At 43.5% G+C, this 26655-nt stretch overlaps 1 protein-coding gene across 1 annotated transcript in view; it reads left to right on the forward strand.

Moving 5' to 3' along the window:
• foxj3 (forkhead box J3) overlaps window positions 1–26655 on the forward strand; it is a 99343-nt gene that overhangs the window by 67437 nt on the left and 5251 nt on the right. Inside the window, exons 3-7 of the mRNA XM_080461219.1 lie at window positions 6137–6211; window positions 9782–9865; window positions 14038–14139; window positions 19440–19568; window positions 23924–24098. Of these exons, the coding sequence (XP_080317345.1) occupies window positions 6137–6211; window positions 9782–9865; window positions 14038–14139; window positions 19440–19568; window positions 23924–24098 (565 nt within the window). The remainder of the gene's footprint in view (window positions 1–6136; window positions 6212–9781; window positions 9866–14037; window positions 14140–19439; window positions 19569–23923; window positions 24099–26655) is intronic.

Here is a 26655-nt window from a genome sequence, read left to right on the forward strand (position 1 = left end):
ACATACGTAGTGCATATGTCAGGTCTGTGCAATTGTTCGGGTCTGATTCCGCAGATACGGGTTTTTTCCCCTATGTGATTGTGCAGGCTCTTAATTGGTGGAAAAGTGCAGTGCAGAGATGGCTGAATACATCCAGACCACATTAGGCTTCTGATCACAGAGTGAACCTGACTGAGTGCTTCCTGTCTCCAAGATCTCAATAATAGCAAGAGCAAAATATATTGTGGTTTGCAATCTTTCCATAAATTCATTCTGGTGTGCCGCAGCAGCTTTTTTGTTTCTGCTGCCTGACATAAGAAGTACGTCACCACAAATATACAGGCTTGTATGTTCTAACTAAAAGGAAATGTTCCCCATTTTCTTGTTAGTTCTTGTTATTTATCTCTTCAATCCTGTCAAGTAATTGTGAGAAAACAATTTTTTTGAGATTTTCCACTTTTGATGATCCATTCCTGCAGTTGAGAAACTGATTATTTACCATTTGGGAAGGTTCCATTTCCCACTTTAAAGCTGTCACAATAAACAAATAAACAGGCAACATGGCTGCCTCCTGCAGCGCCGCCCCATTGCTACTACCAGAATCCAGTAAAGAGACGAACAAGCTCATCATTCCATACATCAACCGAGAGGGAAATGAAATGAAGCTCCGGAGGCGCAATTTATCTTCACACTGCATTTCTGCACATTTGGTGCCAAACTGTTAACGTATCTAACAATCACCATGACCGTTGCTATAAACGGCAAGACTGTTTCACTGTAGTGGAGAGAGGGAGTCCAGTAATTTACACCTTGTTTGTGCTTGGAGCGAGTGCATTCCTCAACTTTCACCAAAACCACTGTCCCCCTCTTCTGGGAGCTCGATCAAACCTCCCACTTTCTCAGTGGGAGCTCTCAGTTTGAGTGCAATTAGAAGCAAAGACCTTCGCCACCTCCTAGTTACTCATGAATGCACCATAATTAAATTTTTTTTGTTGTCTTCCTCTAAAATATTGTCAGATTTGTGATGACTCAACCTGCACTTGAGGGCTTTTTACTGATGCTGCATCCAATAGAAATGTTATCTTGGATTTTTATGACCCTTCCCCTCCCACCTTGCTCTGCGGCAACAGCAGCACAGGTTTTGGACATTATCTCTGGCTTTGTACTGACATTAATCGCTGCAACTTTCACTTCAAAAAGAACTTTTGCAAATCCATTTTTCAGCTTCTACAGAGTTTTAACATTTAAGATGAAAATAGCTTAAGGATTAGCTACCTAAATATCAATCCTGTCAGACAGATTCCTCCACCAGACCACAGAAAGACCCGTCGATGACACAGCTTTTTTTTTTTTGTTTCAGGCAGAATTGGCCGTCTTGGTGTTTTAATTGCACGCTGCCAGCTGCCGTTTTGTTTCTGAGGTGAAACGATGAGCGCAGCAGTGTTTGCACGTAGCCCTGCCTGGACCATGTATTCACCAGCGCCCATTGTCCAGCTTTACCGCTCGTACACAGACTCAGTTTTGTCTCTAACCACTTCCGGTGCTGGTCCAGAAATGGAACAATACTGACCCCACTGCTGTGCTTTCATGCCTCATGCACTGAGCAGTAAGAAGGAATAAAGGCCACTGTGGTTCTGCCCGGAATCTCGGCCAGCAATAGTTTCTCATAACCCAAGAAAATCTCTCATTACCTTGACGCTTGGACCTGGCTTAGCTACCATGGTTTTGTCTTTTATGTTCATTGGGATTTTAAGCATTGACAATGTAATCCTGCATGAAATAACTTAAATTTTATCAATGGCGACTTCATTTTTCTCCATTGTAAAGAAAATACTGACTTTTCTTCTGAGAACTGGCTGGATCATAGTGTCTCTGGATAAATGATGTCTAGCTGGTATGAGCTTTTTTTCTGACACCTTAGTTTGGATTCTCTAAGAAAATATTGCTTTGCTGCCCTGGTTTTATGAGACGGTATCTCTATACCTTCCCACTTTACCCCTTTAAAATGCATTTTACTTGAACACTAAAATGCGAACTTGAGGGAAGTAGGCAGACCAATAAACATTCAGCTGCACATCCGACAGAGCCAATAGAGATCGTTGGTGAGCTCTTACCCGTCTCCACCCATCACTGGAGCTTTAATTAAAAAATTACCTTCCCAAACTGTCCTGGTTGTTTAGGCCTGCGGGTTCGCTGTGCTTCGAGTACACGGGAAGAAACCTTGCCTTTATTTCTCTATGCTTTCATTTTTATCTGGAAGGATTTCATTGCCTTACGTCAGGCATTCAGTTAAAACTCCACCCGAACTCTTGATATCAAATCTTCTGTCCCTTTTTATAAATGTTGCCCTTTAACAAAAGACCAGCAGTTATAGATTTCCTTAATATGTGTCACATGTATTGGATTACTTTGGAGTAAGAAATCTTTGTGTGATCATACTTTCTGATGTCATTCTGCTCATCATTTTGTTACAAATGCTGCGATTTTGCTTTAAATATGTTTCGATATGTTAAGTTTTACCAAATGCAATTGTGAAGCACAATAGGAGCCTCCTAAACTGCCAGAATCTAACAGAATTTAATATTATGAATGAGGTACATCAAGTTTTATTTTAGATTTTTCTTTTCCAGCTGTAAAACAGCTCATCACAGTTGATTTTAGATGAAGACAGGTTAACACTTTGGTCCATCATAGGATAGTCTCTCTGTGTCTATCCTGTGATATCATACGTTTACCTGTTTGCAGGATAACAGGTAAACGTATAACGAAACACAGATGATGTCAAAAGATCTGTTCTTCCAAATAACGGTGCTCTTTCTCACAATGGACGGGCAGTACGGCTCCATGGCATTGGTCAAAAATATGTAGACCTCCTGTGCATCGAAACTCACTTTATCGCAGTCACTCAGTCTTCAGTGGTGTGTATTTTGTGCAATATTGCTGCAGTATGTTGTGCAGCCCTGACAGTCACTCAGTCATTCACAAACCCATGCAAGCTACATGCAGAAAGGACAGCGAGGAAAAGACTTGAACTTGAACCTGGAATAGTCTCCCCATGAGGCGGGAGTGCACTATAACATTAAATGTTTAGATTTTATAGAACAGATCCTAAGACGTCTTAAAAAAATACCAACTTCCTAAAAATACATACTGAGATGATGTCATCGCAACAGTAGAAGAAGCTTCAGACTTTTTTTTGGGGAAGAAATAAGCCACAAGTAAACGCTAGCATGAAATGTCAAGGCGTATTTGGGAAAGTCTTTTTTTTCCCAGCCTTGGGCAGAATAAAGGCTGTGACCCTGCTGTCCCGACTTAAGTGGGAAATTCATTCCACCCATGCCGGGTCAGGAAAGTGTAGAGACTTGAATGAGGTGAGCGACTGTGAGATGAGTGACCACAGGGTCCTGGGAATGATGGACCGGCCAATTGTGCTCAAGTGGAGGAGCTCAATGGTTTTGCCAGCGTGGCTCGGAGGTAGGAAGGAGCAGCTTGGCCTCTCCCAAAGAAGAGAATTTTGCTTGATGGTTTTACAGATATTCCTGGGGTTGAGTTTTACTTTGAGAAAGTTTTCCTCTCCGGCACACAAACCGGATTATTTCACCGTGACACCAAGTTCACTCCTGCATATTTCTTCTGTTGAACAGTGTCAGACGTCTTCTGGGTTGTTTTTTCCTTTAACCACGGAGATTGACAGCATTACAACCAGGCTGTCATTATCATCCATCCTGTGGTATAATTGCCTATAGTGTTGAACAAGCAGTTCCCATCTTTTACACTCGGGTGTCTTTAGTTCCCTGTCTTGCTCTCTCTCTCTCTCTCTCTCTCTCTCTCTCTCTCGCTCGCTCTCTCTCTATCCACTGCATCCGTTAAACTCATCAGAGAGCCCGACTGCTTTTTAGTGTGACCATCTGTCAGTACCACTCCATAAAGTGGAGTGGAGAAACGTGTGCGTGCTCTGGCTCTTGTGAGCCCTCAGCTGGTCTGGCTCCAGCTGGTTGTGAGGACTCTGCTTGCTGCTGGTTAACCCGGGCCTGGAGCATCGCTCTCTGGCCCTCGTGACCACTTCAGTCCACCTCGCCTCCCCGATCAGGCAGCTGGATGAACTTCCCTCTTCACCGCTGCCGAGTAGCCTGTAACACCGTAATGAGTTAACTTTCAGAATGATCTACATAATTTATTTCCTGCCCCCACAGGAGCCCGCTGAAGCATTAATTAATATCAGGCCCTGCTATCAGCAGCCATCCCAGTGTGGGATTCCTTCTGGCTTCTATTTTTGGCACCGGTGGAATTTGATATGTTGTGCAACCAGAATGCAGTTTGTTGGACATTGATGAAAGACGGAGCTTCCTGGTGGCTCTGTGCTCTGAGTGTTTAAAAGAGAGCTGACCTCAGTGACTAAACCTGAACAAAGCAGCACAGTATGTCCTTAATGCCTCACCGGGCTTGTGACTATACTTGAAATTTACACATTTCTTACCGCGACCGTAAAATTAACTGTTAGTTACTTGAAGTGGTTTTGGATGTATAAAGATCGGTGTCATTAAGCTTGTGCAGAAAATCTAGTGGTGCTTAGTGATTGAAAATACACTTGTGCTTGACTCCGTTTTTCCTCTTTGACATTGAATTTAATGATCTGCACTGTGCATTTTACATTGAATTGAAATCCCTCATATTTGTATTTTTTCTGGCCTTTTTAAGTAAAATATCCTTGAAATATTCTATGACTACAAGGTCGATTTCCATTTCTAATCATTTCAATGAAACTGATGATTCTATATGGTCACAATGAATCATAATACAGACAGTATATTTTTGGCTGCACACATGTATCTTATATTACATGTGTGAACAGGATTTTGAAAGCTTTTCAAAGACATCTTGTGAGAGTTTTATTCGATGTCTGTTTTGCATCTCGTAAAAGTCTCTTCGATATAGAGAACTGGCATTTGTGTAAGTACACAGATCTTGAAAAGTCTTGAAAAGGCCTGTAACAACACCGAAAGGTTGAAAACATGTTTGAATGTATATTTCAGTGAAACGTGTTAAAAATATTACACTTCAAACTGCCCTTTCAGATTTTGATCATTACCTCCTAGACGCAGGTGCTCCGTCTGACGTGGGCTTATTCTGGGTCATTAGGAGAATGCAGAAGGAAGCGCGGTCATGGTTGTATTTTTACACGTGCTGAGGGAAGTGGCCTTGAAGATGGTTACCTGCTTGTGGAATAAAAATAATGAAAATTGCTGCTGCAGCAGCAATACTCGAGTACTACCTGAGCAAAGGGACAAAGCATGCAAGCTGCCACTTGGCCTCAAATGTTTCATCTGCTTCCTGGAATCTGATCTTCTTTATTTCATTCTCATTGACACAATATTTAACTTCCACAGGCCTCTCAAACTATATCGTACAATGAAATATTGACTTTATTATACAGGTGTATTGAAAAAAGAAAATAGGATATCAGTAAAAAATTAATTGGTTTGCTTCTGTCATAACAGATTAATCTTTTCTAGAGGTTTTTTTCAATGTTTTGATTGTGATCATGAATGCCTCTGGAAGTTTTTCCTTTTCTTGTTTATTGCGTTTAATTATTGACGATTGTCTAAAGTGGGAATTTAATTTATCTTTCAGAAGATGTTTCTTACACAGGCCGTTTAAACAATATACTCTTGATATAATTGTGCATTAAATATTTGAATATTATTTTAAAAGGTAATTGTTTAGTTCTCAGGTTTTGCGTGTAAAAAATAACAAAACTGCAAAATAAGCATTTAAAAAAAAAATAATAATAATTTTTTATGTGATAATAATGGTATCTGGAAAAAATGAGATACTTGGGAAATTTGAGATACTATTTTATATTTCTTAATGTAAAATAATTTAAATCTCAATTCTGTATCATGTACCTGTGTACTTGTGATGACTACTACATGTATTGATAATCAGGTATATTTCAAAGATCTGGTTCCTATGTGAAGGCGTGACCATTCACAACACAATGAACTACAATAAAGCTGATGACAGTGATTTGGGGTATTTCTGATATCGTTATGTGTCTCTGTTGCCCACACTGAACTGCTGCGTACTTATTTGTATAAGCTTGTTGATAAGTGTACGCTCACCTCACCCCTCTTTCTCTCTCCGTTTCTCCCCACAGAACTCGATACGGCACAATCTGTCATTGAACAAGTGTTTTCTCAAAGTGCCTCGCTCCAAAGATGACCCAGGGAAGGTGAGACCTGAAGAGTGTTATCACAAAATCATGGCTTTCCTGTGCATTAAAAAAAAAATTAATTATACTGTATTTATGAGAATATGTTAATTTTCAAGTATGTGGGCAGAATTTGCGGCTACAACGTTTTCCTGGTGCGTATCATGCTATCTCTGGTTCTCTGGTAGAAAAATGTTCCCTTTGAGTGGCTGCCAGGACTCTGACAGTCTGGAAATGCGTGGAATGCTCGTAATCTATTATGAACCTCACACCCCCACACAAGTGCGTTTCAAATGTAAGGAGAGGCTAGTTTTTTGGAGGCATAGAGACGGCAGATGTGGGTGGGGAAGGTAAAAAAAAAAAAGAAGCAGTTGAAGACTGGTGGAGATGGGGCCAGAGGAGGGCGAGAAGTCAGGTCATTTCCATAGTCTGAATCCCAGAAGTATTTTTTTCAAAATCAGACCTCATTTGCTCTCTGCTCAGCTCTCTGCCTACTGTTGTTCTTCTCTGTTAGAGGACTGTATTGTCCATGTTAATTTGACATTTGAATCTCAGTAGGAGCACCTAACCCTGCTACTTCAGCCCGATTTACTTCACAATCTCCAGTGACATCAACCTGATAAGCAGCTTCCCCCCGGTGGACTGCTTTGTTCATGAGGAAGGAACCGACGGGCCTATATTTAGTAGAATGCTGTGCATAGGTCTAACCATATGTAGCCTAACCCAGATATCATCCCCACACTGTCAGAGCACGCGGTACATATGCTGAGGGAACGGCACAAATAATTACAAACACGCACACATACACACAAACACATGCATGAAGAGCTACGCCTAGCTGTGTAGAGGATGGGGACTGAATGCTAATTTCGTGTTTTGCTGTAATCCTCTGATATTGACACTCCTGGGAGCTGCTCCACTAAATACAAAATAATCTATTGCTGTATGGATCCCATTCCAAATGCATGGCCAACATGCTCGCATCCTTAATGTTTAATTTGGAATTTTCTTCACTCCCTTCCCCCCCGAAGACAACTTCAAAGAGGCGCTAGCCGCTCTTGATATGTTGCATCAATATTGTAATGTGGCAGGAATATGAGAACTGCTGGTTGGATGAGATAGGAGAGTCATGTCGCTCTCGTGTCTGCCTCCCTCTCCTTCTCCGAGATGGTGCAAGAGATGACAGCCGGTATTGTGGCGTACACACTCTGTCTACCTCGGAGGTAGAGATGCAGCCTGTGAAAACTGCAGCTGATAATCCTCACTTTAATTGGCCGTACATCTCGGCCCGCAGTTGCTAAGATAATCACAGCACTGTTTTTTGGTTTTGTTTGTCTTTGCTGTATTTACATACATGAAAGGAGGCCGATGACATAATTTATGGCGAAGCAAGAAAATGAGCCGCGTCATTTAGGGGAAGGGAACAGGTAGTCTGTTATAAAAAAATTAAAATCTTTACAGCGGCCTTTGTTTTATGACTGCAGAGAATATTGTGGCTTTGCTCTGTTGTTGCCCCAGACTCCGAGGATACACTTCGCTTGGCATCGCAACAGTATATTGCAGTATATTTGTGAATAATTTAATGACTCTTTATATGTTTTTTTTTTTTCCCTGCTAACTCTCTGGGGGTGAGCTTAGGGAAATGCAGAAACTCCCATCCCACGAGGGTGAACGTAAAGTCCCCCCCCCCCCCCCCCACTAATTAAGAGCAACACCACCCAGCCGGGCTTTGTGTGTGCGTGACACCTCTTTTCAAAACGTGGGCATCTTTCCACTTTCTTTTAACCCCTCTGCATTTCAAGAGATGGATCACGCACGGAGACGACGTGTCCCACCTTCACATCCCGCCTTCACTGATGCCCCTCGTACAAATAAAAATATAAAAAACTGCATATAATGAGGCTTCTGCTGCATTTTGCTGTAGCCTACATCGATGTGTGATGTTTCTTCATCTTATGTTGATTGTGCTGTGAATTATTCTTCCCTCTGAGGAAAATGTTAATTGACCCCAAAGCCCCGCACATATTAAAAGTTATAATTTTAACCCCTCGATGAATGTAGGCCAACTCTGGCTTTTCATTTTAACAATTGCAGCGTTTATATGAGCTGTGAAAATAACAGATTTGCCAGATTTAACAAGAGCAGACCAGTGCGCATGCTGCAGTTACTGTATAGATACTTGAAATACAGCTTGTTCTGTGGCCCCCTCCTGTTGTTCACTGAATTTCTGATGGAAATATCAATTATTCTCTCTGCTAAGGAAGTAATTTTAAAGGTCCTGATCTCACTTTCTCTTGACAATTGAGATTTTATCGGGGGTCATATGAAATATTAAAAATAAATTCAGAACTTGCAGGGCCTTGGGGTAAAAATCTCATTTTTTAACAACTGTAAGCAGCCATTCCTGTTGGCTTAGAGGAGGAAAACCATTGAAAAATAAATTAAATGGGGCCGAATGCAAAGATAAATAATGCAGCCTGGTTGTGGAATTACTCACTGCAGCCCCAGAGCCAGCCCCAAATGTTCGCTCCTCGATTAGCCTTGCTCAGACCTCAGAAGAAAGCAACAGCGCTGCCTCCATTCTCGGGCTGAGACTGTGGCTCCTTCATCCTTGGCAACAGAGCGCTGACTTCAGTACCTGAGGCTGAGGAAGTGGAGCTTCAGGAAAGGCTTAACATTTCACCAGCAGCAGCTGCCCTCGCCAGCCTCTCATTGAGGAGCCGCCGCAGAGGAAGAAAAGCCCAGCCTCTCCAGCTAACAAAGCCCACCCACATACAGCACCGGCTCTTAACACGCGGCTATCGACTCAAATAGACTTGAGCCCATCGGACAGAGTTTAGCAGAAATTAGGACTTTTTCAATATGTTTTTATTTTGTGTGTGTGTGTCTCTGTGCCAAAGACAGATGAGACTTGTCCTAGTGGACCCCATGGCTGGACATTAGGAGGCAATCAGAAATTATGAATCCAGGGAAGATGATTGTACATTGTTCATATTTACTTTACCGTGAGAATATCACCATTTGAATCTCAATCACCATACCAGACAATTCAAACCTTAACAGTAGCGTGTTAGAATCATGAAAATGCTGCTTTTTAAGGGGAATATGTACGTGTACATGTAGATTGACTCACTAATGTAGTGTATACGTCGCTGCTGGGCAGCATTACCACCTCATAGCCAGAGTCCATCTGGGCGAGGCCTTTCTGTGTGCAGAGTGCATGTTCTCCATGTGCATGTTTCTTTCTTTGTGGCTCTAAATTGTGTTAAATACTTTGCCCTGTGATGGACTGACGACCGGTCCAGGATGTGCGCTGTCCTCGACCACAGGTAGCTGGGATTGTTCCAGGATGAAGCGTCATACAAGCTGGATATTGTTTTTTTTCTTACCCACTTTTTTGCCCTTGTCGTTTTTGCCCTTGTTGAGCTGGGGGTGGCTTGCAGCAAACGCGACATCAGCTTTGCAGTCATGTTTTCAACAGAAGTGCAGATATTTCTAGATCCAGGGTGAACTTCCAAGTGGATCTCATGTGATACGAAAAGCTTTTTTTTTTTTTTTATCCTGGCTCACAGTCTTCCCTCTTGTCTGCAGGGCTCTTACTGGGCCATCGATACCAACCCAAAGGAGGACGCCTTGCCTACACGGCCGAAGAAGAGGCCGCGGTCTGGAGAGCGGGTGAGAGAAACACTACTCCTCTGAAGCCTCCTCCTCTGCTTTACCTCCCTCTTCCTTTCGCCCTCGTTTCTCTCCCTCTTTCCCTCTTTCTCTCCCATATGCAGACGTACGCATGCAAACACTCCCAGTAGGAGTTCATATCCAGACTTTATATAACTGCCTCTTCATGCTGCTTCACTAGCCTGTCATGAAGTGGGCTTCTTATTAATAAACTATGCCCCAGGCAGCCATTACATACATTACATTTTGCACTCACTTTTTTTTTTTTTTTTTTTACAAACATCAATTAATGCAGAACTGTGCGCACCCGGCTATTCCGAACGAGAGCTTTTGTCTTTAATTATGCATGAGGTCGGCCCAGCGTTACGTACAGCTGTACAGGTTTTTCTTAGTGAGCTGTTCAGATTGACCTGGCCCCCGGGCATCCCTACACAGCGGGCTCTTGTCTCCTCCTTCCCCGCAATGTGGCTGACCAGAGGCTACGACGAACACGGATTCTCGTAAGCCGGCGAGGGAAGCTCACACACATACACCATTGTGTCTGCCGCGCAAATACACGAGCGGGGAGACTGGGTGAAACTTAAAATGCCGTTCATGTGGATGCCCTACAGCACTGAAGCACTATCACACTCATTCAACAAACGGCTTTGTTGCTGCTGTGAGGTTTTACATACGGCAAATGTGGCGGTGGAGGGAGAGGACCTTGTTTTTAATATGCGGCTGTGCGAGCGGTTTAAACCGGCGGTTTCAGTGTGACACAAAAGATCGTACCGAGTGAGGAGCATGTTTTCTGTAGGACACATGCTCCGCCCCCTAAGCCCCCCCCCCACCCCCCCGCCACTGTCTGCCTGCAGGGCTTTCCATTAACAGTCTCAGACATTGAAATTGAGAGTTTGTGAAATCTCATTTATGTTTATCATGAATTAAAAATGGTATTGTTGGCAGCCAATCCTCTTACAGTAAGCAGTTTTGGGAGACAGGCATGGTGGAGTTATCTCACACAACAGTGCGCCTATACTGTGTGTGTGTGTGTGTGTGTGTGTGTGTGTGTGTGTGTGTGTGTGTGTGTGTGTGTGTGTGTGTGTGTGTGTGTGTGTGTGTGTGTGTGTGTGTGTGTGTGTGTGTGTGTGTGTGTGTGTGTGTGTGTGTGTGTGTGTGTGTGTGTGTGTGTGTGTGTGTGTGTGTGTGTGTGTGTGTGTGTGTGTGTGTGTGTGTGTGTGTGTGTGTGTGTGTGTGTGTGTGTGTGTGTGTGTGTGTGTGTGTGTGTGTGTGTGTGTGTGTGTGTGTGTGTGTGTGTGTGTCCCAGCTCCTCAGACAGCTCAGTTCAGATGTGACCTAAATAAAGGTGTTGCTCTGTCATATGACAATTCTTCTGCTTTCTCTCTGTGAGGATCTTCAACTGGATCTGAAATTAATCTGGAAACTGAAAACTCTTCGATTCTACAAGAGTTCTACTAGAAATTACACCTGATGTTTCTCTTCATACCAACAATTAATTTTCGTTCTTTCTCTCCCCCCCTCCCTTTCTTTCAATCACTTTTTTTTTCTCTATTTGTTCATTAAGGCCCCGCCCACACGAGCCAAAACGATCTTTTTTCTTCCCAGGGTTCTAAAAAAAAATATAAATAAATACCGTCCACACGTCACTATGAACACAGCTCAACACGAGGCTTCAGGGCATGTAGTACATATGCCAGGTCTTTAGGGGCGCTGTGACTTGCCAAATACCCCAAAAACGCAGTAGAAGAGACGGAGCACATAGAAATTTAGAAGTAGGACCGTACTCATAGACTTCTATATAACTCTGAGTTCTATAGGTCTATGCTCCTCCTCCGGCTTGCGTCAGTAGCTCCTGCAGCGCCACCTGGAGTATGTAGGCCGCCATTGTTGGGGTTATTAGATGACATTGCGGACTGTGGTAGCGGGGGGGGGGGGTTGCAGGGCTGTTAGCTGACTTTCTTAATGTATTAACTGAGGAGCAGCAGGTGACTTCATTTGCTCTGTTGAGGAATAACCTCTACTAAGTGATTTATTTTAAACAGTAATTTAACAAAGTCTGGCTTGAAAACTAAAGTGTCAACGTGAAACTACACCAGGAAATCATGCAAAGCTGCTCACTGATTTTCTGTGTGGCGTGAGTTTAATCCACTAAATCAATTAGACAAACAAAATGACAAAGTTTCCTACAATATCAACCACGTTATCATTTACACGGAGACATTGGTCTCTGCTAGTTGTTACCATGAAGGTTTGACTTCCTGAAGTTGTAGCAGCAGCAGGAGTTGATGTTTAAAATGATCAGGTCAGGAGGCACGGTTAAAACACACAGCTTTTATTACTTTTATTGTCACAATACTTTGGAATTAGATTTAACGTACATGAGCAACCAAAGATGGACATTTATAGAAAAATATGGGGGGAAAATATAAACTCATTTGGGATTAAACAGAAGGAATCCTTTTTTATATAGAGCAGTTTTTTCCCCAAACTATGGTTCAGGGCCCAAAGTGTTTTATATATATATTTTTTTGTAGGGTCACTTGATAATAGAAAGAAATGCATTTTGTAGATCAATTTTCCAAATAAAATTATATTGAAAGAGCTTTTTCACTTGTGAGTGTTAAACACGCGACTTCACTCTGCAGTGTGAATAATACCAACACAAATACAGGAAAGTTTTCAAAGACAGTCACATGATAGTGAAGTTGAACAGCCTATATATAGTTAATTCCTATTATTACACATTTAGATTGTGAATAGGTGAAACTATTTAGTGCACTTTGCCTTTACTTGACTCATAATAGAATTAGGTTCATGTATGATGCGTGTTTGACTCTTGTTGAGTTACTAAATGTTTTGTTTTGGGTCTTGAGTTTCTGTTTTGGCATCAATACTTTTCTTTCTCGTTCTTGTCATCTGCACATTTATCATATGTGCATCTGCAGTTTTTATTGGCAGAGTTTCAGGAGTGTAGCCGTGGTTTTTGTAGATGTGTGTTTCTGCCCCTGAATTCTGACCTGTTGCCACCAGTCGTGACATGATATTGTAATGATAAAATAAACCGCAACGCCTTGACAACCGAAGATGTTTTATTTCCACACTGACCAGATTCTCCGGGCCTTTCTGTGCAGCGACTTACTATCTGACTGAATCTCTTTCTGAAGCACGGCCCACTTCCAACTGCAGCCCATCATTCAATTTTAATTGGCCCCCAGCAATTCTCAAATGTTATTGACACTGCAAACCTCAGCCCATTCAGGAGTTTTATTCAGACTTTCTGGGTGTAGACTTTGCTCGAAAATGTGCATTGAGTAAATGTTCCCGTCCGTGTTTCCACGATAACTTCAGCTTTCAGTTATTACTTTGTGTTTTGGATGATAGTGAGAAGCTGGCTTTACGGGCGTGTGACATTCTGTGTGGCTGGTTGGTGGTGAAGAGGAAGTCCTGGGACCACTGTCATCATCCGTATATGGCCAAAAAGCTCTATTAATATAAAACTGTCCAGGAACTGACAGGTTTACATGAGAAGCCCTGTCAGCAGAGGCACAGTTAAAGATCGTTGACCCATGATGGCCCAAACAAATGTCACCTTTCTTACTGAATTGTGAAAATATATGACAATTATTAATACTCGTCAAAAAAATCTATTAAAAATCCTCAGTTAGATTTCATAAATCAACGTGCATGTATCTGATATATCTGGTGTTCAAATACAGTTATTAACTGTAATTACAGTTATTATCAGATTACTGTGCTTTTTTTCTGTCCCTTGCATGTTCCCAGCACACATTAAGCTCTCACCTCAGATACTGGAGTGTACATAGTGGAGCAAATATGTTGCCAGAGTATGAGAATGCACATTGAATGGAAATCTATAATTGCGAGCATTTCTGACGGTATTTCTTTTGTGATATCTATTTTCCATAAGTTAACATTGGTTAATATATAGCCCAGCTTGTTTAACTGGTTTGAAAAATAACTGAAATATACTTTATCCACCCCTATTGCGTATACATGCCGACTGAGCTGATTTACTGTAAATATAATGCAGGCTGTTCTCTGTAACTTGCAGTAGTGAGATCTCTTGTGTTTAATAATTGGATTATGTTGACTTTTTCTCTCCTTTTTTTTTTGTTGTTCTGCCTCCACACCCCGCCCCCAACTCCCCACAGGCTTCCACGCCGTACAGCCTGGAGTCAGAGTCTTTGGGGATGGAGTGTATGATCTCTGGAAGTGCCTCTCCAACGCTGGCAATCAACACTGTGACTAACAAGGTACTACAGCCAGCCATCCAGCCTCCAGCTCCAACACACACCTGGCTACACGGCTGCACCCTGACCCCACCCACTTCTCCAACCACCTACAGCACTATTCCCCACGGAGTGAGGAGCACTCACTCTTGTGAAGGGGGAGCTGCAGACACACACACACAAGCATATGCTCCTGTGCCTAAAGCTCCTGCTCATTGCAGCCCACACCAAAACACACAGCTACCTGCCCTCGCTGCAACAACAGGCATCGGGCCCTTGTTATCGTCTGCTCAGAAATACGATGCTCATACTGATACTTAGCATCCGTAACCTGATAGACCTCACGCAGGCTGGTGCACACCGGCAACACAATACTGCACTGCTCAGAGTGGTGTTCCTCATTCTGCAGCCACACTACAGGTGACCACCCCTGCTGCTGCTGGCTGCGTCTGCCCTCACCCACTTTTTTCTTTTTTTTTCCTAATATCTGTAAAAGCTTGGAAACACTTGTACATCATAGAGCAAAGCTACAGGGACTGTTAGCTGTTAGCTGTGAGTGCGCCGCTCACTCTGAAATTTAAATAGGCTTTTTAACCTTAAGCTCTCATCCTCTGAGCCCAGTGGGGGCAGCTCTCAGGAGTACTTTTAAAAAGCCTACAAGAGTCGCTTATTCATATGCTGCAAGCATTACAAAAAAAAAAAGCTGGGATGAGAGAGAGCGAGTGTATGTCTGCGTGTTTTGCAACTTGTGTGCACACGTATGTGTAGGTCGAGTATGTTACAGAGGGTTTAGGCTTGTCGTGACGAGAGACAGTGACACTAGCTGGAGGCTGTTTCAGAAAAACTGCAGTTTTTCTTGTTTCTTTAGCGGATTCGTGGCTCTGAGGGTGCAGAAAGATGACCCTTTTCTTTCCGGAGTACTTTGCACCGATTTCCACCAGCGGCGGCATAATAAAACCCTAATGTGAAGAGCTGACAGTTAACTCTGGAGGCCTGCCATCAAATACCTCCAGTGAAATAACTCGGAACAGCAACGAACAGAAAAACATTAAAACATCTTTTTTTTTTTTTTTTTTTTTTTTTAAAGTATGCCGTGTGGCTTCAGGATCTGTTGGAAAGCAGCTCCGACTTGTCTCTGTTTGTTCATTTGATTGTGACGAAAAACTGTTACGGAGCTGAAGCGAGCGGGAGACAAAGTGGAGGAGCAGCAGATCTGAGGCCTTAACTCCTCGGAGAGAGCTTGTTCCTCACTGTCTTACACTGTAAACACGCCACAGGCCACGCCCCTTTCGGTGCGGCGTGCCAAGCCACAGGAATTCCCTCTCTCTGTTTTTCTCTCCCTCTCTTTCTATTCCAGTCTCTCTCTCTCTCCCTCTCCCTCATTCCCGCCTTCTCAGATAGACCAATGGGAGACGCTGGCAGGACAACTACCGAACCAGCAACAATCGTGCTTCTCTCTCTCTCTCTCTCTCTTCCATCGGAGGAAGTTTGAACCCCCTCTTGTGTTATTCTACGTCGGCTTCTTCTCGTTCCCTCCTGCAGCACCGAAAGTTGTTTCTGAAGGCGTCCTGCACACAGAGGGTGATGAAACTCTGGCACTGTGGTGTGACGATGGAAGGAAAGAAAGGATTGTTGGAATAGTTTTTGCTGATAATTAGTCTGGCTCTCTCTCTCTCTCTCTCTCTCTCTCTCCTCTCTCCCCCCCCCCCCCCCCCCTCTGCTGTATTCAGGGATTGTACTGAACATCGGCTGGCATTGTCTGAGACACCTGGACCAATCTTGCTTTGATTTCATAATCCATGTCTCATGCTCCAGATTAGGCCCCCATGTAAAAGACACCTCAGGCTTTTTGCTTAATTCGCGGCTAAGAATAGCACTCTGACTCTGCTGCCTGCTAGCCATACACAGTCTTTACTGTGGAGCTGCTGCTGCTGCCTGTGCCGGCACGCTTCGTCTGCCTGCGTTCACCTGCGTTCGTCTACCTGTGTTGCACATCTTGTGGAAGCGTGCGCGTCGCCTAATTGCAGCTACGTGGGAGCGACGCGACCGGGTGCTAGTTTGCGACGGAGCGTGTTCCAGTGGGCGTCTTCACTCGGGGGGATTGAAGATTGAGGGGTCTGGGTCAAACCACACAGCAGTGAGGTTTTGAAATCATCACACTTTATGGTTGAGTAGAGTAAAAATAGATTGCGGTGAGAGACTTAAAGCTAAAAGCCTGTTTTATGACTTCATTACACAAAACATTTATATTTCAGTGGCACGCTGTTTTTGATTAGCATTGTAGGGCTGATTTTTGCCGACGTACTTGAGCCTTCAGTTTTAGCTGCTCATCGAGTTCCCCTTCACGCTAATGAACACTGGAGCCAAGCCCACACTGAGTGGAGGAAGGCTCCCGCTTCCTAATGAGCTTCTCTCTCTACCTCGCTGTCCCCCTCTCCTTCTGCCTCGCCCTTCTTCTGTGAACCATGTTGCCCAGATTCAGCTTTCGCTCTCTGGGTTTTTAAAATGTGGCACAATGGAAAGCAAAGCCACTTAAAAATAATTAAAAACCCAATTAGATGTGTGATTTTTGCTTTTAATGGGTCAGAAAAACCTGCCAGTGACAAACTGACATTTGTATCGGAACAACTTTTAATATCCAGACCGTAAAGGAATAAGTTTGAGATGCTTTTCTTCTCAGAAATGTAATATTTAAGTTTGAGCCTCTGTGTGGCATTTGCATTTTCTCCCTGAGCATGCGTGGCTTTTCTCCAGTTTAATCCCACAGTCAGTAACGATGCATTTGAGGAGAATTCCCGGTTGTCAAAATCATTTTAGTTCAGGGGTCACGTGCAGCCCCATTTCATCTGGAGTCCAGTAAAACAGTGCCAGAATAACATTTTGATTTAAAGTTTTTCTTTGTTGTTGCACAGAGTATATGTGATGAAAATGCCTATATTTTCACAAAACCAAAGAACTACTTCTGAAAATTACTCTGATCTCAACATGAAGCCAGTTTTAATGAAACCTTCTGGTGCAAATTGCAGAGAAATGTTCATAAAACTCCTATCGCTGTTGCATTATGGGTGTTTTTACAAACTCACTCCGACAGCATGGCTTTGAGGCTAATGCTAGTTTGGTAGCATCACCAATATCTCAGTGTTGTGTTGTATCTGCTCTTCTTAAAAAATCTATGTATTCTTTGAAACTTTTCCAATTTGCTTGGCGGTTTGATGAGTCGGAGTCTCTCGACGGTCGTTTGTTTGACTCTCCTGGGATAATTGGTGCATCAAAACTGTACCTGTGAGTGGGTGTGACTGTCTGTGTGATGGACTGCAGCGCAGCGCTACCCTGCGTTAAATAAAGTAGTATTTAAAACGGATGGAGGAATGGAAATGCTCGTTCTTGAAGATTGCTTCAAATACCAACTGTTGACCTTGAGTCAAGCTGAAGGTTGAGATGTGAACAACCTCTGACTAGTTCTTATTCGGACAACTTATTTCATGCAGTAATGATCCCAGAGTATGAAGTCAGTCCATCACGGGACACACGTCACCAATTAACATTAAAGCAAATGTATTTTGCCGAACCCAAACCGGGCATTCTTGCACTGTGAGGCGAGAGGGCCAACCACTGCACCACAACAAAAAAAAACAACCCAAAATAAATGATTTACAGTTTGTTTTTTAATTGTCTATATTTTCTGACTTCATGTGAAGTTTCCCTCCGTGTGACTGGGACCATGTTTCTGCCTCTGAATGAATTTTCTAAAGTGACATTTTGTCAGAAAGTGACTGGTGGGAGCAGCGTTAAGAGGCTGCACACGCTCCCGTGGACAGGAGCTCGTTTGTGGTGGAGAAACTATGGTTTCCTTGTTAGTTTCACCTCAGCGCAGAACAACAGACCTATTTTTTTCACTTTTTGTTGCAGGCAGATGATCTAAAAACCTAAATCCTGATTTACATGGTATACTAATTGACATAAAAATTAGATACAAGTTTTTAATCTTAAAAGAAGCGTGTCTATTGCAGCCGCCACTGCATGATTTTATGAGCAAGCAGGTGAATAGGACTGATCATGTAAAAAAAACGTCGGGACTGCTGAAGCGACAAAATGCAATTTATATGTAAAGTTCATTACATTAGCGTCATATTCACTTCTTGAAATGTGTGTTTTCATAAAACAATTATTAGTTTTAAGCTCCACTTATCCTTTCTTCTCATAAAAACCTAGTTAAGAACTGCAAGGAAGGAAGGAAGGGGGGTGGGGGGGGGCATGCTGGGAAAAGGCGCTCCCTCTGGTTTCCTCATGATTTCTGTGTCGAAGCGCGGCTCCAGTTTCAAGGCTCAATATGATGGAGCTCTCCGCACCGCGGTTTCAAACCAGCGTGTTGGTGAGCCGGCCAATCGGTCCCAGCAGAGGAGGTCGGTCGGGGCTGCGTGAGTCCGTTCACCTCCTGGCGGCTCCAAACAAAGACGAGAGGCTTCAGTCCACTGCTGCTGCTGCTGCTGCTGAGAGGCAGGAAGCCGGGCCGAGCAGAGCCGCTCTGCCTGCCTGAAGGCTGCTGCAACTGCTGTCTCATTGTGCTGCACACAGAGCCCACTCTGTTTCCTCTCAGTGATGAGCAGGGGCCGCCATGCAGCACTCGCTCATCAGCGAAAAGGCCAAACCCTCTTCCACTGCAGCGCCATCGGTGCATTACTGCCATTCCTTTCTCACAAAACAGACCTCAGCACTTGGGCTATTCTCTGTGGGTTTCATTATATTCATCATCCGGATTGTTCTTCTTACGATCGTCTTAATTGTCTGACGGCGCACTTTACTTGGGAAGGGTGGGAGGACTAAACCTTGTTAGACGATAATTAAGACCGTCGTCCTGAAGTGCTTGGGCTAGTTTCGCTCCTACATTGAAAGGTCAGTGTCTCGGCTGCACTGGGATCCTTTGTTAGCTGTCCCAAACGGGTTTGCGCTTGGTGAGCAGATGTGGCTGACATCGCCAGTAGAGTGACCTTTACTGATGGGAACGTCTCGGCCGTCTCCAGACCGCCGTACTCACCGGCATGGAGACTCCTGTGTGACTGCAGAGGGTGGCGAGCGGCACCCCGCCTCTCCCGCGCCGACAAACCAGCCTGCAATTACGACGCGTCTCTGAACGCAGCACACACGTCCACACGATTTACACTTCTATGTGAACTTCGATTAAATATACAGTAACATTATCTTTCATGCCCATTTCCTCCACGGAGCGGCGGCATGTTCTACCTTCCACGGCGCTCGAGGTGACGCCGATGACGGTAATTCACGTGTCTTTCTGTTTCTCATGGCGGAACATATCTGCGTTTCAGGTGGCGTTGTACAACACAGACCAGGAAGGGAGCGATAGTCCAAGAAGCAGCCTTAACAACAGCCTGTCCGATCAGAGTCTGGCCTCCGTCAATCTCAACAGTGTGGGCAGCGTGCACAGCTACACACCGGTAAGACGCAACACTCAAACAGACCACCGGGGGTTCCTGAGGCCCAGACTCTGGACTTCATGACTTGTTTTAATAGTCAACGTAACGGGGAAGTTCTCACCTTGTATGTGGAGAACACCAGTTTGACTCCCAGCTACAGTGACATGCTGTCCTGAAGTAAAAAGAAAGTATTTAAATAGACTTTCATGTAAGCTTTAACTGAAAGATCAAATGTGATAAAGTCCACATTGACAGATTCAGTGCTTATTACAAGATGGTAAAAAGCTATAACAGTTAGCTTTATTACATTTTCAATAATACATATTTATTATATAGATTAATAATAAAGTGAGCGTAAAGTATTGGCTCGGATACAATCCCAGGACTCTACTTGCAATAAAGGGGTGTACAGGAAATGTAAGGATGGTTTTAATTGGTTTCACTCACTTTACTTAGACACCAATTGATTGTTGTACTTAATACGCATTACGAATTAAATACAAACATAATATGCCTTATCACTGATATGTACATAACTAATTAACGATCATATTCAGGTACTGTATCTAGATATAATACACTCAGTGGGGTACAGTATGTGGCCTCAGAAATATCACTGTGTAAATACCGTATCCTCTAAAATCATCATGACCCTCACATCTTACTTAAAAAAAGTTAACTTTTCTTAGTCGTCCACCATGTTTTTGTTTATATAATATCAACTAACCCAACAGGTTACTATTAACCTGATTTTTATTTTTTTTCCCACATTGGGAAGTCAGTTTCATAATTATCAAGGTACCGTGTAGATGAACACTCTTCTTCAAACCTGAACGTGTACATTGTTTTTTAAAAAAAGGAACCAACCCAAAATGATCTGGACAAAGTTTATATATATTATTTAACACCATTCAGGCACGAGGGAATTCTGCGCTTTACAAAGAAAAGAGAGACGTTAAAACAAAGCGATTAAGAATCTTTATCTTAAGCGGTTAACATTCTGAAATACATTTAAACAAAGGAATTAAAAACAGCATTAAAAGGAGAATACATAAAGTAAATGCTTTATTAAGATAAACGTAATAAAATAAGTGAACTCTATTGTTTCCATCCTGTACAAACCCAAACAACCTCTGCACCATCAAAAGAGACAAAAAACAGCCAAATATTTAACTACAGCAGCATAACGATTAGAAATCTGTTAAAAATTAGGACTGAAATAGGTTTTTCTCTGCACTTCATTCTTCACACCTCACATTTTAAATGTTGTTCCTCCTGTAATCATGACTCGGCACCTGTTCTGAACTACAAACACCCGAGACATGAAGCTCTGATCCCCACAGAGTGAATATCGCCGGGCCCTGCTTTATGTCTTTGTTGGGCCAAACTAAAACAGACTAATTGAGACTTCTGAGTTATTTGCAGCTATTTATCCTTTTTTATGTCTGTAGTTACGTTCACTCTGCCTGGGTTGAGTTTGAGTTAATGGCGGGAGGATTATCAAAAATCATTTAATATCACTGTGCGTTTTTTGAACGGATGAATTGTGCCTCGCTGGTTAAATGTGGTTTGAAGTCTTATAATGACTAGTACATGTTCACAAAGCTCGACTTATCGGCTTTCTGGTAGGTGGTTCTTTTTTCCTTCCTTTCAACATGGACAGGAGAGGAATAGGAGGGTTACATGCAACTTCATAGTTGCAGGGTACACAAGGTACCTGCCATTCAGTAAAGAATGTGTGGCGAAATATTACTTTAGTATTTGGAGGCGTTCCAGCCTATGAGCATCTCTTATTTTTGTATTTATAACCAGCTATTCATCTTTAGTTTGGTATAATTGTTATTTTCTGTAAAGCTCAATGATAAACCTTCGTTTCATCCACATTTTTCAGCTTCAGTCGAGGCGCAGTCACTGAATGGATGAAAATAAAACACTGCCTGACTTAGAAAGTGTACTACATCCCATATTTCATCTGATCAGGGGGTCCCTGGAGGCCGTCTTCAGAGGAGCCTGCCGTAGACGGCAATAGACCGAGGTTCAGGGTGGACATGAGCGAGAGTACAGCATCAGGAAGGGGGTTAAGGGAAACAGAGGAGAATGTGCACGCTCCTGGAAGCCAGACAAAGAAAAGCGCTTCCTCTGATGTCCTCCCACCAGAGATGCCCTCTCTTTGGTGTGGTCCTCCTGCATCCTCCAGTGCTGCCTGCTCCAGGCGCTGGGCATCGATCGGCTCAGCCTGATGGATGTGCTCGCTCTCTCTCTCTCTCTCTCTCGCTCTCTCTCTCGCTCTCTCTCTCTCTCTCTCGCTCTCTCTCTCTCTCTCTCTCTCTCTCGCTCTCAAAGCAGCAGCTCGCAGTAAACACTCTGGCTGTATTATCACCTCTTCACTCTTACCCAGGCCTCTTTGTGAGCCGTGCTCTTCAGCCGCCGGCCCACATATCGGACCAGGAAGATGTTATGATCAATAATTGGTAGCGACCTCTCTCGTAACGCGAGCCCGCGGTGGAACGCGGGTCAGGTCCTACTTGGTGAAAAAGCGACGGTCCTGTAGGTCCGCCCGATATATCTCGTTGACAAACTCGTTGCGCTGCTCGGCGTGTCACACCCGGGGGCCACACATTACATTGACTGCCCACACAAATACATGGATAAAATGGCTGCTTATTTGTGCAAGGTATTGCTATTGATTTTGTTTTAAATACATTTTGCTTAGCCACCTGGGTATCGGCTTTGTGTCCATTTGAGTTGCTCTCTTAATGCCGAGGAAGGAAGCTCTGACCGGGGCCGTTGTGCTTTGTGTAATTGTTCGCTGTGTGGCGTATGACTGACACCTCTTCAGATGGAAATAAACGCTCTTCCAGTCACTCATCAGGACAATTAAACAGTCCTTCATGTTTGACTTTGTGCTCGTCTCCCACTTTGAATTAACCATTGTACAGAGTGAGAGGTCGAGCCCCCCACCCCCACACACAGCTTGAACACTTATTCTCACGGCAGATACACCAAGTAGTCAGTTTTTGGGGGATTGTTTGACTTTCTAATGAGTTTCACATAATTAGATGTCTTTTGTTGAAGGCTGTTGGCGTCTGTAGGCAATAAAAAGCACAGCTCTCTGCTAGATGCTTTTAATTTACAATACCTGGTTGATAAATAGTTTCTGCAACTGTGAACAGTGAGACTTCTGACTCATCACTTAAATTTGTCTGCATTCGAGTCGCATTAAACTCTTTTCTAAAACTGCAAAATACTTGGTTTCTGGTGAAGTCCTGACTTGGAGTGTGGGGATTCCATGATCCAGGAAGGGTTGAAAACTAGCCGACTCCACGGCACAGTTGCAGTAACTTTTGTGCCGCTTGAGTAATTGATATTACCCACCATGATCCACCCATCCATCTTGGCGGCTTGCCAGGTGGGTCGTCCATCAACGGGCAATCGGAGACAAGCAGTCGAACACACCCACGTTCAGTTAGAGCCTCTTTAAAGTGACCACTGAGCCTCAAACGCTTGTTTTCTGACTGCTGGGAGAAAGTAAGAGTCCCCAGATAAAGGTTACTGGTGCATAGGGAGAACATACAAACCCCGAAGGGACTCAAAGCAGGGATATGATCACCACTAAACAACTGTAGCTCACTCTAAACATTAAAAGGTAAAGATTACACTCGGGAAAAATGGAATTCCCTGCTGCTGCACTATGAACTTGTACAGTAGTATCTACAAAATCATCATATTATGCTGATGACTTGGGGCATTCATTGTATTTACATTGACAGGACAGTTACAACACTGCTTAAAGAGGTAAATAAAAAGAATACCAATTATCATCACATTTTCCCCTGCTGCTCCCTTCCTAAGGCATTCTGGTGCCACCCAGAGGAGGCCAGTCCCACAACTTCAAATCTACCAACACAAAATGGGCATTTTTATGAATATTGCTAGAAAATGAAATAAACACATAGATGATCAAATTTGACGTTCACTATTATTACGCTTGCTACTACGTTCACATTGGCAAATTAATAAAATGACTTCTTGTCAACAATGAAAATGAATGAGTGACGTTAGGAAAAGGTTTCCCCCTGATCCTCAGGCTTTTCCAGCTGCCCTGCCCCCGTTAACTTCTGTGGCGACGAGACCTGCTCCTCACTTTTTTTGATTTAGAGGTTTTCTGTCTTGTTTTTTATGGCTCAGTAACCAGACGAGTGTGGCAGGTGTCTTCAAGCGGTACGTATCAACTAGAACTATCCGCCCCTGTAGTCTGTGGCGCCTTCGTAACGTGCAGCGGAGCTCTAGCTGCTTCAACAAAGCCTCCCTACATGAAGCCGGTGTTTTCCCACTGCTGCAAATCCTCATCGTCCTCCTTGTGTTTATCTCTCCAGGTGACCAGTCACCCGGAGCCCGTGTCCCAGTCCATGAGCCTCCAGCAGCCCCCGCAGTCCCAGTACAACATGCCAGACAGGGACAAGCAGCTCCTGTTCTCAGAGTTTGAAGATCTTAGTGCCTCCTTCCGCAGCCTTTACAAGTCTGTTTTTGAGCAGTCCTTCAGCCAACAAGGTGAGTGGCCTCATGGGAGCGTCAAGTGGAAACCTAATGGAGGGCCTAAGCTTCACTTATCAAGGAACAGGATGATTCTCAGAACGATTTTCCTAATGTGAGTTTGTTCTTAACAGCTGGGGCTGGAGAGAGTCTTTAGGCACTAATGAGCTTTACAGAGAGGTGAGCAGGTATTCAACAGGCTGCCTGGACCCAAACTGCAAATCTGTGCTGTGTTTTCATGATCTTTTACCAGAGTGCTGTAAAAAAAAAAAAAAGAAGAAAGACCTAATTTTAAATGCAGGAACAGAAACTCAGTTTTAAATATATAATTCAAGAGTGTAAAGAGATGTCAGAACATTTACTCAGTGCTTAAATCTGTACTTTAAGGTTTCCGCGTGGCATGAAAGGCGTCTGCTTCCTGTCGTGTAGGTTCCGTTTCATCAGGGGTTACTGTAAATCTGTTGGATTGGAGCTTCATTTGTCACGACGATGGAGAATTGGCACCCTGAGAGGTGTAGTGATGGAGTGAGAGTGCAGCTTTCAAACAGGCGGCGGGTCCCCGCTGAACAAAAAAGCCGTTTTGCTTGTAATCTGATTGACTGATAAACGTGGAGCACTTGACAAGCAAGTTGTGAGCAAAGTCGACGCGGCTTTCTGTGTATAACCTACTTTCCCCAATCTAATGCATTTCATGCTAATGTTTTCAAAGAGTTCCTCTCCTTTAATCTATCATCTGTGTTTCATTAGTTGAAAGTTGTTACCTTTTTCATGCGCATAAAAGTGAAATCTCTTAGTCAGACAAGCTCTTGCAATTAAAAAGCGTAAATAATCAAGCTAGAGGATTTCACACTCTGCCGCTGTAGACAGTGAGCTAATTCACTGGCTTTGATAATAGGTAATGAGCTCGCATTATTATTCTGCTGCCGCGTTAATTGCTTTCTGTATTTCCCCAGTTGGACAATGGGCTTTCTGTGCCGATAAGAGATGCACCTTTGTCACCCCTGCAGTGAGTGTTACGTGCCGATTGTGGAGGTGCAGGGCTGGAGTCGGCTCTAAAAGCACTCCAGTGAAATAGGTTTACTGTGCCAACGCTGTGAAGGACGGGGCCTCTTAAGACCACTCCCCGCCACTCGGCTGATTGCAGTTGGGTGTGCAGATGTTCGTGCTCCAGTCGTGTCTGTTCAAGAGGCTCTGCAGCTGGAGAGCAGCTCCGGCCCCTCGGCCTCCGGACCCCCCGTCCATGCCGAGTCATTCGCAGATCCAACAAAATGGCAGCTGGTTTATCCAAAGTGTAAAACTACTTAAACACGGGAGGCCCACGTCCCATCACTCTAAGATACTAAGATAGATGACCTGGGGTGCTGGTGCTGGTGCTGTGTCTGTGTCTGTGTCTGTGTCTGTGTCTGTGTCTGTGTCTGTGTCTGTGTCTGTGTTTTACAAGTGAAGATCCAGACACTGTGTTTGAATAAATGTAGAGCTCTTCTGCACAAACGCGTCTGTTTCTTAGCTGAAGTCAGTACTGTCATACTGTTTTCACCACCAGGCCTGAATTCAAGATAAATTCAAAAGGAAAAGTAGGGAATGTATTTTTCTGTTGTGTGGTAAATCACACTTTGTCTAATAGCAGCCACATTTCCAACAAAAGTACCTGAAGAATCAAGTCGTATGACGGTGACAAAGACTAAAACACACTTTTCTCCTTCCTCGTTGTGACACATTTTGACACACGTGATTCAAACCCAAGTGCCACTTATAGTCTGGATAATACGGTAACGGTACATCGAGGAGAGACTGACACCCTCGTTTGAACCTGAAGGAGTTTTAACATGTGACGGTTTGGTAAGCGACTTCATTGAGATGTAAAGAGATGAACTGTTGAAGTACGTCGGATCCAAAGCATCAGAAATGTTCTCGTCTTATTCAGTCAAAGCACAATGTTGACAATGGAAGTGTGTGCTGTGGTTTTTTTTTTAAAGGAAGCAGGAGGTGAAATATAAAGCAGGAATGTTGAGCACTGCAGGCCCCTCCCTCCCGGTTTCTGAACCTTTTGAAATAACTGAGGTTAAGATAAAAAAAAAAAAAAAAAAGTGCATTTCCACCTCCACCCTGGTTCCAGTCCTAGAAATACACAAGGTTCCTGTTATGGTTCCTGATACTGAGAGAAAGTTACTGCAGCTTATTCTTCTGAGCAGGAAGTTTTATATGACTGAAAAGCCTTTTTAAATGACGCCTCATTGTGTGACGAGCTGCATGAGGAGGTCGTACTGATTCCCCTTCATAAGATAGAAATAAATAGTTAAATGAACAATATTTCTTTAGACATGCTCAGCTTTGCTGCTCATCCTACAAATGCATGTCTCTTATACATGTAGGTTCATTAAACAGGAAGGTGAACAGGCTTTCCAAAAGAATAAGGTTTGTTACCAAGAAGTGTTGTTACAACAAAGAAATAATCTACTAAATCCACATTTCCTTTGGCAGTTTAATTGGATGAACAATGATCAGTGGCCTCATCCTGAGACAGGCTGAGTAGCAGGCAGCAGAAGTGTCTGATGAACCTGATCCAGTGTCTGAT

Source organism: Lipophrys pholis (genome assembly GCF_963383615.2).
Source record: "Lipophrys pholis genome assembly, chromosome: 4".
Classification (NCBI taxonomy): domain Eukaryota; kingdom Metazoa; phylum Chordata; class Actinopteri; order Blenniiformes; family Blenniidae; genus Lipophrys; species Lipophrys pholis.